A 15,340-nucleotide genomic window follows, 5' to 3' on the forward strand; every position below is an offset into this window, starting at 1 on the left:
TTAACTTCCTGACTGATGTCTTGAGATGTTGCTTCAATATATCCACATAATTTTCATCTTCAAGATGCCATCTATTTTGTGAAGTGCACCAGTCCCTCTTGCAGCAAAGCACCCCCACAACATGATGCTGCCACCCCCGTGCTTCACGGTTGGGATGGTGTTCTTCGGCTTGCAAGCGTCCCCCTTCTTCCTCCAAACATAACGATGATCATTATGGCCAAACAGTTCTATTTTTGTTTCATCAGACCAGAGGACAAAAAGTACAATCTTTGTCCCCATGTGCAGTTGCAAACCGTAGTCTGGCTATTTTATGGCGGGTTTGGAGCAGTGGCTTCTTCCTTGCTGAGCGGCCTTTCAGGTTATTTAAAAATATATATATATATTTCACCTTTATTTAACCAGGTAGGCTAGTTGAGAACAAGTTCTCATTTGCAACTGCGACCTGGCCAAGATAAAGCAAAGCAGTTCGACACATACAACAACACAGAGTTACACATGGAATAAACAAACATACAATCAATAATTCAGAAGGAAAGTCGATATACAGCATGTACAAATGAGGTAGGATAAGGGAGATAAGGCAATACATAGGCCATGGTGGCAAAGTAATTACAATATAGCATTTAAACACTGGAATGGTAGAATGTGCAGAAGATGAATGTGCAAGTAGAGATACTGGGGTGCAAAGGAGCAAGATAAATAAATACAGTATGGGGATGAGATAGATTGGATGGGCTATTTACAGATGGCCTATGTACAGGTGCAGTGATCAGTGAGCTGCTCTGACAGCTGGTGCTTAAAGCTAGTGAGGGAGGTAAGAATCTCCAGCTTTAGTGATTTTTGCAGTTATGGCGATATAGGACTCGTTTTATTGTGACTATAGATACTTTTGTACCTGTTTCCTCCAGTATCTTCACAAGGCCAGTTGCTGTTGTTCTGGGGTCGATTTGCACTTTTCGCACCAAAGTACGTTCATCTCTAGGAGACAGAACGCGTATCCTTCCTGAGCGGTATGATGGCTGCGTGGTCCCATGGTGTTTATACTTGCATACTATTGTTTGTACAGATGACCCACTGGAATTGTGATACAGTGAATTATAAGTGAAATAATCTGTCTGTAAACAATTTTTTGAAAAATTACTTGTCATGCACAAACTAGATGTCCTAACCAACATGCCAAAACTATAGTTTGTTAACAAGAAATTTGCGGAGAGGTTAAAAACGAGTTTTAATGACTCCAACCTAAGTGTATGTAAACTTCTGACTTCAACTGTATATAGGAAACACTAATGATCCATTAGCTGGAGCGTTGACACGGTGGCATTGGATGGAAAAGAGAACAAACAAAGAGACAAAAAATGCTGCTTTTTAATGATTTTTAATAACGCATCAAAGATGCACTCTCGAACTTTTGCATAATTTCAGCCAGTAGTTTTGAAAGTGGTGTTCACGAGCCAAAAGTGGTACCCGTTTTTTGTGTACTACGTCATCAAATTGTGTACGGCGTCATCCATTTCTAATTATTTGTTACGTCCTTCAATTTTTTATAAAAAAATTTGGACGATATGTTACGAATCCAATTAGCACTATATCTTACACATTTCTTGTGCTTAAGATCTTGGAGTGCATAAGGCATTTTGAGGGCCATGGTTATTTGCTAAATGGCCTACATCCCAAATGGCACCCTATTCATAGGAACCAATGGTAATTATATTCCAAGGCTCTGCTGAGGATTGTTGTTGTTAACTGAAGAGGTGAAGCTAAGAGCTGGAAGCCCCTTAGCTGCCTGCTACAATCTCCACACGGAACGCACATGCACACATGCACGCACACACTCACGGACACACGCATGGTTTTATCATTTATCATTTATCATATCAAATCATTTTTCTAAAGCCTGCCTCAAACAAATTCTGATGAAGGGGAGGTCTCTTACTGAGTGAGGTCTAGAGGGTCTTGGGAATCTGCAGTTGCCAGGTTACTGTGTAAAACCCTTGTAAGAAATGTTGCTTTTATAAAAGTCACTATGTAAATACATTTGATTTATTGAGCAGCAAAGCCTTTAGCAGGTCAACAGTCACAGAGTACAGAGGCTTGAAGAGGAACTGGCAAAGTAATAGCATTATTCCTGTCTAGAATATGTTTTGCACTGGGGAAACAAATGTTTATTGTAAACGTGACAAATATAACCCCTCAACATTGGAACCCTTGAACAATTGAACCTTCACTGTAGGCTGATTTTAGAACGATTCAATTCAGTAGGACACGCAACAACAAAGGTCAAAGGTCAATGTAATGATCTTCTTCCTGTCTCTTACCGAATCAGATCAAGCAGGGCATCAGCGGAGCTCATGATTGGCTTGCCGCTGTCCTCGTTGTCCTCCTTCTGAGCGGCGCCCCCTGGGTGGATGATGGTAACCATGAGGATGCCCACCACCACCGCCACAAAGGTGGTCCACAGGTAGTAGGAGACGGTCATGATGCCCAGGCGGCTGGAACACTTGGCATCCAAGGCTGCTAGCCCCGACATCAAACTGGAGAGAGAGAGAGAAGAGAAAAGGAATGGTTAGGAAGTGAAAGAGCCAGGCAGATCATCACAGGGAGAGAAGACAGAGAGAAACAGAATGGTTAGGGGGCACTTGGTAGACAAACACCCCACGTCTTACTGGACAGAGGACCACCCAGAGATCCCTACCAGACCACCAAGGAGCCCCAAGCCCCCTCAATTCCACACCAGACCCAGCGCACCCCACAGGCCCTACCCACCACCAGAGCATCACCACTTCCATCGGCACAGCCAGACTGGACCAGGCCCAGTCTACTGCCCCACACCAGACCACCACCTCTACCAAACCAGAGTGGCAGCCCCCCGGCCCAGATCTGGCCACCCTCCACGTTGCCCAACAGCAGGACCAGCGCAGCTACGCTGAGGCCCTCAGAGAAAAGGAGAACTCTGGAGGATTGAGTGAGATTAAACAGCTCCTCCAGTATATCTGCACTAAACTCCACTCGACGCACACGCATACACTGCTATACTAAGAGTTTACTTGTTCAATAGAAAGAAGGAAAAAAGAAAACACGTTTGCTGTTATTGTGGATGGAATTTCTATGTTTAAATGAATGATTAGAATGTTCCACCCTGAAACTATATAAATGTATGTAATTGATTAGAATCATCAATGAAATACAATTAGAATCATCAAATTATTATTAATGATGCGTGTAGTCATAATCAGTAAATTTATAAGAAATGATGTGTGTAGTTTTAGTCAGATTTAGGGTAAAACAATATAACAATATGTCTCTAAAGTGTCTTAAACACAGACTATCTGAGCAAGATTCGGTGCCGACCGTGGCTAGGGGCCACAGAGAGATTTGGGAAAGGACAGGGAGTGCTTCTCACGGTCCCTAATCTTTGTCGGCTGGGTAGTGGGACAGTGTGTGCGTAGGATACCTAATGTTTGTGCGTGAAAGTATGTGCGTAAGAAGCCAGTATAAAATGAATGGTTTTGTACAACTAACTAGCGCTCTCGTAAATAAACTTTCTGACGATCGTAGCTGGGCATCCGTCTGTTTCATTCAACCAGTATCTTATAAGTTCTGGGTCGCAGACTGAGTAGTTAATTGAATTGGGTTTATAAACATTGAGAACATAATTCTCGTGACAGTTATCCATTGTTTATCTCACTCCTAACAACTTGGTAGTTACTGTATTTTTTTTCTGTGCTATTCTTTCTTCATTGCAACGTGAAATCACTATCAGTTAGCATGTGAAACATTCAGGACCTAAACTTGTCAATCTTTGGACTGAAGAGTGTACCACTGAAAAGTTGTTGATGTCATCATTCTGCAGGAGACATGGTGTAAGGCTGACATTGTCACTCACTGTCCCACAGGCTACAGAGAGATAATTGTGCCATCACAGAAACACAGATCTGTCAATAGAGGTAGAGACTCTGGAGTATTGATCATTTGGCACAAACCCAAACTACAAAATCTAATTGATCGCCTCAAAATGGCCATATGACATATGGTTAAAACTGAAAAAGTAACTTGTACTGACAGAAAAAGATGCGTTACTTTGTGCAATATATATCCCCCCCTCAAAATCCCATATTACTCAGAGGAGATATTCCCCACCATTGAGGAGGAGATGCCATTTCCAGGCACAGGGAAATGTGCTGATCTGTGGGGACACACATGCGCTCACAGGCACACTATCTGACCTAACGACCACACGAGGGGACAGCTTTATTACAGGTCATACTGTTTCTGTCTTAATCCGCCCCATAGAAACAACAGTGACAGCACCATCAACAAAAACGGAAGGGATTTGTTGCAGCTCTGTCAAAGCCTGAGTCTGTACTTTGTTAATGGTAGGTTACGGGGGGACTCTTTGGGGATATTCACCTATTACTCACCTCTTGGCCACAGCACAGTAGACTATATGATTACAGACATTGACCCTTTCTCTCTTAGCTAATTCACCATCAAGCCACTAACAACTCTGTCTGACCACGGACAAATGACCTTGTTCCTCAAAAGTACAGACTTGGAAACAACCACACATTCACAGCCCAGAAAGCTGTGCAACTTCAGAAATTCATACAGATGGGCCAGCATGCTGTATGAAAACAGCACAGAAGAATACCAGAAGGCAACCAGTAACCAAAAAATCCAAACACAACAACTTTCTAGATACCACATACACTTATTATTAGAAACTTCAGGCCCTCAAATTGAAGAAGCATGCGGACCTGATGGTTTCCTAAATGAGATGCTCAAATTCACTAGTGCAAAATTTTTATTGGCTAAAACTGTTTCATTTGATCCTGAGTGTAGGTTCATCTGTAATCAAGTACTCATAACCCCAATCTTTAAGAACGGAGACAAATTTGACCCTAACATTTACAGAGGCATTTGTGTGAACTTTAACCTGGGGAAAGCACAATGTCTTGAGTAAAAGCCTAATTGTATTTATACCAAAACATTGCATGACCGATCATATTTACACCCTACACGACCTGATAGATACACATGTCCACCAAAGTTACGCTTACTTTGTCGACTTCCATAAAGCATTTGATTCTATTAGGCATACAGGACTGTTCTACAAAGTTATTAAAAGTGTTGTAGGTTGGTAAAACATATGACATAATTCAATCAATGGCAATACTGGCAATACGTGCAGCACCAAATTCTTTAACCAGGGGTGGGGCCTTCGCCAGGGTTGCATTCTGAGCCGCTCGCTCTTCAATATTTACATCAATGAATTGGTCGGTATTCTAGAAAAATGTTCAGCCCCTGGTGTTAGTCTCCACAATTCAAATGTTAAATGCCTGCTCTTCACAGATGACCTGTGCCTGCTGTCACCCACAATACATGGCCTACAGCAGAACCTGGACCTGCTAGAGCGGTACTGCCAAACCTGGGCCCTTGGAGTAAACCCCAAAAATAATGATTTTCCAGAGAAGATCCAGGTCTCAAGGAATTTGACCAAAGGTATCAATTGGTACAAAATATATCACTACAATTACTTAGGTTTAAATAGAAGCTCAACTGGACACCTAAATGAGGCAGTGAATGAACAGAGAGAGAAAGCACGCAGGGCATTCTACGACATTAAAAAACAAATTCAAATTGAAATACCTTAAACTAATTGAATGTGTCATTGAACCAATTGCACTTTATGGCAGCGAGGTGTGGAGTCCACTTGCAAAACAAGATTTCACCCAGTGGGACAAACCCCATTGAAACCCTGCATGCAGAGTTCTGTAAGATTATCCTACTTGTCCAGAGGAAATACACAAACAATGCATGCAGGGCAGAATTAGGCCAATATCCACTAATAATAAAAACTAAAAAATGAACAATTCAGTTTTGGAAACATCTAAAATACAGTGATCCCCTCTCATATCATTACCAAGCTCTGTAATGCCAAACACTGAGCAAAGAAAAAAGTCCCCTAATCCAGCTGATCCTGGGGTTGAGTTCACAGACCTGTTCTTCGAACACACTGAAGCCTCAGGACCAGAACATCCAATCAATCAGAATAAACCAAATTAAAACACAGTCAAAACATACCTATATTACCTATAGGGAAACACAAGCACAAAGCAAAATGCATTGCTATCTGGCACTACATCAACAGTAAACCATGGCAAACTATTTGACCATGGTTACTGATCAAAACCTGTACAAAGTACAGGCTCAGTGAGCACAGCCTTGCCATTGAGAAGGGTAGACACAGGAAACATGGCTCCCTGTAGAGGAAAGGCTGTGCAACCACTGCACAACAGCAGAACCTGAGACACAGCTGCATTTCCTGACAAAATGTCAAACATATAAAACAATCTAAAAGTGTAATTTCCCCAAATTTGAAACCCTTATTCAAGGTAAAGACCTCTCGGATGAGAATAGGCTACCGTCCTGTTGGGGGAAGACGCAGAGAGCTGTAGGTTGGCAGTGCACTACATTTCTGTCTGCAATAATATGAGGGACCGTGTCTGACAGACCAACCTGCACATGTCCTCTATGCCATTGTTATTCTCCATTGTATGATTATTTTTTACCATTGATTATTGTTGCTACTGACTGTCCTTTTGACAATATTGATTATTATAAGAATTTAGCTAGGACTGTCTGTGAGTGGTTTGAGTGGGGAGAGGTGAACTTAAAGCTAGCTGTGATTGGCAGAGAGGTTAGGAACTCTATTAACTAATTTACTGCCTGGTGATGGGATGAAACTCCATCCCACTGAAACAGGCTGACATTTCAGTCGGCCTTTTAAAACAGCTCCTACACTAAAGGGGCATTTTTGTAATTTTCACAATGTCACAGAATAATTCCCATATACAGTGTACTGCAAAACATTAAGAAACCATTAAGAACACTTTCCATGACATAGACTGACCAGGTGAATCCAGGTGAAAGCTATGATCCCTTATTGATGTCACATGTTAAATCCACTTCAATCAGTGTAGATGAAGGGGAGGAGACAGGATAAAAAAAATATGTTTAAGCTGTGCGTCAATGGATTGTGTATGTGTGTCATTCAGAGGGTGATTGGGCAAGAGAAAAAATGTAAGTGCCTTTGAATGGGGTATGGTAGTAGGTGACAGGCGCACCGGTTTGTGTCAAAACTGCAATACTGCTGGGTTTTTCACGCTCAACAGTTTTTATTTTTTTTATTTTATTTAACCTTTATTTAACCAGGTAGGCAAATTGAGAACACGTTCTCATTTACAATTGCGACCTGGCCAAGATAAAGCAAAGCAGTTCGACACATACAACAACACATAGTTACACATGGAGTAAAAACAAACATATAGTCAATAATACAGTGAAAAAGATAAAAAAAATAAGTCTATATACAATGTGAGCAAGTGAGGTGAGATAAGGGAGGTGAAGGCAAACAGATATATGTATAAATAAATAAAAATATAAAAAGGCCATGGAGGCGAAGTGAGTACAACACAGCAAGTAAAATAAAAACTAAAAAAAACACTGGAATGGTTGGTTTGCATTGGAAGAAAGTGCAAAGTAGAGACAGAAATAATGGGGTGCAAAGGAGCAAAATAAATTAATAAATAAATACAGTAGGTAAAGAGGTAGTTGTTTGGGCTAAATTGTAGATGGGTTATGTACAGGTGCAGTAGTTTCCCGTATGTATCAAGAATGGTCCACCACCCAAATGACATTCAGCCAACTTGACACAACTGTGGGAAGCATTGGAGTCAACATGGGCCAGAATTACTGTAGAATGCTTTCGACACCTTGTAGAGTCCATGCCTTGACAAATTGGGGCTGTTCTGAGGGCAAAGGTGTTCCTAATGTTTGGTATCCTCAGTGTACGTAAAAAAACAGGAAAACTAGGCATTAAAGAAAGATTTCAGGTAATAACATACAGTGCTTACAGTGCCTTGCAAAAGTATTCATCCCCCTTGGCATTTTTTCCTATTAAGTTGCAACACAACGTGTAATTTAAATAGATTTTTATTTGTATTTCATGAAATGGACATACACAAAATAGTCCAAATTGGTGAAGTGAAATGAAAAAAATTACTTGCTTCCAAAAATTCCAAAAAGCCCCTAAATAAGATCTGGTGCAGCCAATTACCTTCAGATGTTACACAATTAGTTAAATAAAGTCCACCTGTGTACAATGTAACTGTCACATGATCTCAGTATATATACACCTGTTCTGAAAGGCCCCAGAGTCTGCAACACCACTAAGCAATGGGCACCACCAAGCAAGCGGCACCATGAATACCAAGGAGCTCTCCAAACAGCTCAGGGACAAAGTTGTGGAGAAGTGCAGATCAGGGTTGTTGTTTTTTTTTAATATTCGAAACCTTGAACATCCCACGGAGCACCATTAAATCCATTATTAAAAAATGGAAAGATTATGGCACCACAACAAACCTGCCAAGAGAGGACCGCCCACCAAAACTCACAGACCAGGCAAGGAGGGGATTATTCAGAGAGGCAACAAAGAGACCAAAGATAACCCTGAAGGAGCTGCAAAGTTCGACAGCGGAGAATGGAGTATCTGCCCATAGGACCACTTTAAGCCTTAAGCTCCACAGAGCTGATCTTTACGGAAGAGTGGTCAGAAATAAGCCATAGCTTAAAGAAAAAAATAAGCAAACACGTTTGGTGTTCGCCAAAAGGCATGTGGGAGATTCCCCAAACATATGTAAAGGAAAGAAAAGAGGCTCCAAGTGTGGAGGAGCACATGATTACGGTGAATGTGGAAGCAATGTGAAGGTTAAATTAAGTGCTGTAATTGTGGGGGAGAACACAGTGCAGCATTTGGTGGATGTCAGGTACAGAGAGAGGCTAGAGAGGCTAGGAGATATAGGATCAGTCAGGATGTATTGTATGCAGAGGCCGTAAAACAGACTGGTAGAACTACAGCGTGGACTAATTTATCTTACATGAATGTACCTGTAGTAACTGAACCTAATGTCAGACCGATGGATTTTACATGGATGTACCTGTAGTAAGTGGACCTGCTGTCAGACTGGTGGATCTTACATGGATGTACCTGTAGTAAGTGGACCTGCTGTCAGACTGGTGGATCTTACATGGATGTACCTGTAGTAAGTGGACATACTGTCAGACTGAAGGATCTTACATGGATGTACCTGTAGTAAGTGGACCTGCTGTCAGGGCTGGTGCTTCTGATGGTCCTGGCATGGTTTCAAGGCTTTTTCAGAAATCTTGTGCTCATCAATGTCAAAGGACACTTTGATAAGGAATAAAGTTGACTTCATAGCTTTTATTGGTAAGGTTATCTATACGACTCAGGTTATGGAAAGCAGAAATGCCAGGTTGAAGGTTATTGTGAAGACGGCGAAAGAGATATTTGGGGTAACAAATGTTACTGTTTAAATGGTTATTGACATGCTGAACAATCCTAAGGGTGGAGTGTTCCAGCATGATATAGATCAAGTTTAATGGGGTTGGGGAGGGGTTTTTGGGGGAGGGTGCGGTAGAAGTGAGGGATTTATTTGGTTTAGAATTGTATTTTCATGGTAGTACTTTGCAGCACAGTAGTTGGCGACGTGCACTTAAACGATTGTTTGCAGACCAGCATGATATCATAGAAGAAGAAGAATGGGCGTGGCTTCACAACGTTTTCAGGTTTGAAGAAAATGCCAGAAAATATGCGGCCAAAGTCCGACGAGAGCGGATACAAATTCACTGCTTTAACTAATTATGATGAATGTTAAGAAAATGTTGAGCAATGTAATAAATGTATTACTTTTCAAATAAGGTCCCCCACTACACGTTCTCTTCTCTGACAATTTGTTAGCTACGCTATCCTTACGAACTGCATAGCATTACAGCATGTACCGGTATGTTAGCTAGTTACCTAACCTTGGTTGGCTAATAATACATCGAACTTGCCAGGCAGTGTATTAACTATATGCTATCTAACTAACTACCCAACGTTTATTGTCTTGATTATTCATGCCATTCTTAGCTAAGTGGTATAGTCATTGTGCGTTCTCAGTGGACATTGTTAATTCTGGCTATCTACTCTGATTTCAGAGCGCTCGTCTCGTCTGAGTGTGCCAGAGCGCATAATAACTGTTGAATTTACGAATGCTCAACACCCGTTGAATATGGCCGGTATCAGTAAACGTTGGCAAAAAAATAAAAAATGTAATTGTTGCCAGCCGCACAGTTACAGTCACCAACGCTCTGGATAACATGAAAACAGCCTAACCAGCTCTGCTAGGGTGAGTAAAACGTTCAGAGTGAGGTGTTCTCTCATTTGTGTCTGGAAGTAGCTAGCCAACGTTAGCCAGTTAGCTTGGGTGCTTGACTGCCGTTGTGAGGTCAGAACGCTCGGATCAGCCCTACTCCTCGGCCAGAGTGTCCAGTGTACACTCCGAGAGCGAAACGCTCTGAAATTACAAACGAACAATCTGACAATGCTCTGAATTTATGAGCGGACAATCTGACAATGCTCTGGATTTACGAATGCCCATCGCGCACTCTGACACTCCAGATTGAATTCACGAACACACCCGAAATCGTACAATTTCTAAACTCAGCAAAAAAAAAATAGTCCCTTTTTCAGGACCCTGTCTTTCAAAGATGATCTGTAAAAATCCAAATAACTTCACAGATCTTCCTTGTAAAGTGTTTAAGCACTGTTTCCCATGTTTGTTCAATGAACCATAAACAATTAATGAACATGCACCTGTGGAATGGACGTTAAGACACTACACCTTACAGACGGTAGGCAATTAAGGTTACAGTTATGAAAACTTAGGACACTAAAGAGGCATTTCTACTGACTTTGAAAACCTCAAAAGAAAGAAGCCCAGGGTCCCTGCTTATCTGCATGAACATGCCTTAGGCATGCTGCAAGGACCCATGAGGACTGCAGATGTGGCCAGGGAAATACATTGCAATGCCCGTACTGTGAGACGCCTAAGACAGAGCTACAGGGAGACAGGGCGGAAAGCTGATCGTCCTCGCAGTAGCAGACCACGTGTAACAAGACCTGCACAGGATCGGTACATCCGAACATCACACCTGCGGGACAGGTACAGGATGGCAACAACAACTGCCCGAGTTGTTGTTGCCATCCACCAGGAATGCACAATCCCTCCATCAGTGCTCAGACTGTCCACAATGGGTATGTAGGCCTGTTGTAAGGCAGGTCCTCACCAGACATCACGGGCAACAACGTTGCCTATGGGCACAAACCCACCGTCACTGGACCAGACAGGACTGGCAATGACGAGTCGCAGTTTTGTCTCACCAGGGGTGATGGTTGGATTCACGTTTATCATCAAAGGAATGAGTGTTACACCAAGGCCTGTACTCTGGAGCAGCATCAATTTGGAGGTGGAGAGTCCGTCATGGTCTGGGGCGGTGTGTCACCGCATCATAGGACTGAGCTTGTCATTGCAGGCAATCTCAATGCTATGCTTTACAGGGAAGACATCCTCCTCCCTCATGTGGTACCCTTCCTGCAGGCTCATCCTGACATGACCCTCCAGCATGACAATGCCACCAGCCATACTGCTCGTTCTGTGCGTGATTTCCTGCAAGACAGGAATATCAGTGTTCTGCCATGGCCAGCGAAGAGCCCGAATCTCAATCCCATCGAGCACGTCTGGGACCTGTTGGATCAGAGGGTGAGGGCTAGAGCCATTTCCCCCAGAAATGTCCGGGAACTTGCAGGTGCCTTGGTGGAAGAGTGGGGTAACATCTCACAGCAAGAACTGGCAAATCTGGTGCAGTTCATGAGGAGGTGATGCACTGCAGTACTTAATGCAGCTGGTGGCCACACCAGATACTGACTGTTACTTTTGATTTTAATCCTCCCCCTTTGTTCAGGGACACATTATCCCATTTCTGTCACATGTCTGTGGAACTTGTTCAGTTTATGTCTCAGTTGTTGAATCTTGTTATGTTCATACAAATATTTACACATTGTCACGACTTCCACCGAAGGTGACTCCTCTCCCTGTTCAGGCGGCGCTCGGCGGTCGTCTTCGCCAGCCTACTAGCTGCGACCGATCCCTTTTCTTTTTCGTTTGGTTTTGTCTGTCTTGTGTTCACCTGTGTCTAGTTTAGGCTCATCAGTGGGGTATTTAATCTTGCTCTACCCGCTAGGTTTTGTGCGGGATTGTTTGTATTACTGTCGTTGGCTTGGGTTGCGTTTTTCCCTGTTAAGCAGGATTATTTTCACGGGACTGTTTTTCCCGCACGTTACTTTAGTTGAGGAGTGTGTTCCTCCGTTTTCGACTAGACTGCGATCCTGTTTTCTAGTAGCTGCTTTGTGGTCCTGTACCTTTTTTGTTGGTGGACCAGTAATAAAACGCCCTTCTTGGAATTCTTGCTCTCTTGCGCCTGACTCCACACCCACCTCTCCAAGGGAGATACTGACAGAATCCCGCACCCGAAAAAATCATGGAGTCAGCAGGAGCGGACGTGCCCTCCCCGTCCATGGAGGAGCGTGTTCTCCAGCATACCGCCATTTTACACCGTCTGGGGACGGCTATGGATCAAGTGATGGCGAGAATGGAGAGATGGGAGAGGAGCGGCCTCCCTACCCCATCTTCAGCCACTCTCCAGCCTGCACCACGACCTTCTCTTGCGGCGTCCGGACCCAGCGGGATTCGGCTCGCGCTCCCGAGGGAGTACGATGGGATGGCTGCCGGGTGCAAGGGGTTCCTGCTCCAGCTAGAGCTTTATCTGGCAACCATTCACCCGACTCCTTTGGGAGGGGAGAGTGTCAACGTCCTCATCTCCTGCCTTTCGGGCAAAGCCCTGGAGTGGGCCAACACGGTCTGGGAGGGTCCAGACTCGGCGAGGGACCATTACCCAGAGTTCACCCGACGCTTGCCGACTGTGTTCGACCACCCACCGGAGGGCCGAGCGGCAGGTGAACGTCTGTTTCATCTGAGGCAGGAGACAAGGAGCGCACAGGACTTCGTGCTGGAGTTTCGGACCCTGGCCGCCAGCGCGGGGTGGAATGACAGGGCCCTGATGAACCACTATAGGTGCAGCCTACGGGAGGACGTCCGCAGGGAGCTAGCTTGTCGAGACACCACCCTCACTCTGGACCAACTGATAGACATGTCCATCAGGCTGGACAACTTGCTGGCTGCTCGCGGGCGTCCAGATCGGGTCCTGTTCGTTCCACCTCCCAGCACTCCCGCTCCGACACCCATGGAGTTAGGGGGTCCTGCAGCTAGGGCGACCGGAGAAGGAGCCTCCTCCTGCACCAGTTGTGGTCGGAGAGGGCACACTGTCGACCGGTGCTGGAAGAGCTCGTCTGGGAGTCGAGAAGGCAGGCAGAGCACTGCTCGGACACCCCAGGTAAGTCAGCAACAGGCTCACCCAGAGCTGCCTGTTGGTCATATGTATGTGTTGATTTCCTTTCCTGAGTTTTCCCCCCATTCCCAGCATAAGGCGATAGTAGATTCAGGCGCAGCGGGGAATTTTATGGACCGTGGGTTCGCGCTTAAGTTAGGGATTCCCTTGGTTCAGATGGACCAACCCTTCCCCGTGCACGCCCTAGATAGTCGACCATTAAGGTCAGGGCTGGTCAGGGAGGCCACGGTTCCACTGGACATGGTGACGCAGGGGGGTCATGAGGAGCGGATTAGTCTCTTCCTCATTGATTCTCCTGCGTTTCCAGTGGTCGGCTGAGGCGGACAGGGCTTTTGGGCACCTAAGGGCTCTGTTTACCTCGGCTCCCGTGCTGGCACATCCGGATCCCTCTTTGGCGTTCAGAGTGGAGGTGAACACGTCCGAGGCTGGGATAGGAGCCATGCTTTCTCAGCGCTCTGGCACGCCGCCGAAGCTCCGCCCCTGTGCCTTCTTCTCGAAGAAGCTCAGCCCGGCGGAGCGGAACTATGATGTGGGGGACCGGGAGTTGTTGGCTATGGTTAAAGCGTTGAAGGCGTGGGGACATTGGCTTGAGGGGGCTAAACACCCTTTTCTCATCTGGACTGACCGCTGCAACCTGGAGTACATCCGGGCAGCGAGGAGACTGAATCCTCGTCAGGCAAGGTGGGCCATGTTTTTTACCCATTTTGTGTTTACCCTGTCCTACAGACCAGGTTCCCAAAATGTGAAGGCAGACGCACTGTCCCGTCTGTATGACACAGAGGAGCGGCTCACGGATCACACTCCCATACTCCCGGCCTGGTAGCGCCGGTCGTGTGGGAGCTGGATGAGGACATTGAGCAGGCATTACATACAGAGCAGGGCAACACCGCGATCCTGGTCATTGTGGATAATTTTTCTAAGTCCTGTCATATCCTCACTTTGCCCGGTCTCCCTACGGCCCTACAGACTGCGGAGATCTTGTTTATACACATCTTCCGGCACTACGGGGTGCCTGAGGTTAGAGTGTCTGATTGGGGTCCCCAGTTCACGTCGAGGGTCTAGAAGGTGTTTATGGAACGTCTGGGGGTCTCGGTCAGCCTTACCTCAGGTTTTCACCCCGAGAGTAACGGGCAGGTGGAGAGAGTAAACCAGGATGTGGGTAGGTTTCTGAGGTCCTCTTGCCAGGACCGGCCCTGGGCAGAGATGGACCAGAACTCGCTCCGCCACTCCTCCACTAACCTCACCCCTTTCCAGTGTGTATTGGGGTATCAGTTCTGGCTCCTTGGCATCAGAGTCAGACCGGGGCTCCTGCAGTGGACGACTGGTTCCGGCGCCGCCCATGTCCACCTTCAGCGCGCCGTGCTGCTCCAGAAAGTGGGCGCAGACCGTCACCGCAGTGAGGCCCAGGTGTTCGCACCGGGGGACCGGGTCTGGCTCTCAACTCGAAACCTGCCCCTCCGCCTGCCCTGCCGGAAGCTGGGCCCGCAGTTTGTGGGGCCATTCAAAGTCCTGATGAGAGTGAACGAGGTGTGTTACAGGTTACAGCTTCCCCCCGATTACCGTATTAACCCCTCGTTCCATGTGTCTCTCCTCAGGCCGGTGGTGGTTGGTCCACTCCAGGAGTCTGAGGTGCGGGACATCGAGGGGGCCCCGGCGTACTCCGTGCATTCCATCCTGGATTCGACGCATCGGGTGAGGGGCCTTCAGTACCTCATGGAGCGGGAGGGGTACAGTCCGGTGGAAAGGTGCATGGTTCCGGTGGCGGACGTGTTGGACCCTGAACTGCTGCGGGAGTTCCACCGTCTCCGGGCCGGATCGCCCTGCGCCTCGCCCTCCGGGTCTTCCCCAAGGTCGGTGTCGGCGAGCTCCCGGAGCCGCGCGTCAAGGGGGGCGGGGGTGGGGGGGACTGTCAAGTTGGTTCCTCTCCTTGTTCGAGCGACGTTCGGTGGTCGACTTCACCGGCTTTCTAGCC

At 45.9% G+C, this 15,340-nt stretch overlaps 1 protein-coding gene across 2 annotated transcripts in view; it reads right to left on the bottom strand.

Annotated features, from left to right (window-relative positions):
* Window positions 1–15,340, bottom strand: part of LOC129824466 (excitatory amino acid transporter 5-like) — a 64,174-nt gene that overhangs the window by 23,074 nt on the left and 25,760 nt on the right. For both annotated transcript variants that reach the window (XM_055884158.1, XM_055884157.1), the window contains exon 3: window positions 2,319–2,534. In XM_055884158.1, the coding sequence (XP_055740133.1) occupies window positions 2,319–2,534 (216 nt within the window). The remainder of the gene's footprint in view (window positions 1–2,318; window positions 2,535–15,340) is intronic.

Source organism: Salvelinus fontinalis, chromosome 26 (genome assembly GCF_029448725.1).
Source record: "Salvelinus fontinalis isolate EN_2023a chromosome 26, ASM2944872v1, whole genome shotgun sequence".
Lineage (NCBI taxonomy): Eukaryota > Metazoa > Chordata > Actinopteri > Salmoniformes > Salmonidae > Salvelinus > Salvelinus fontinalis.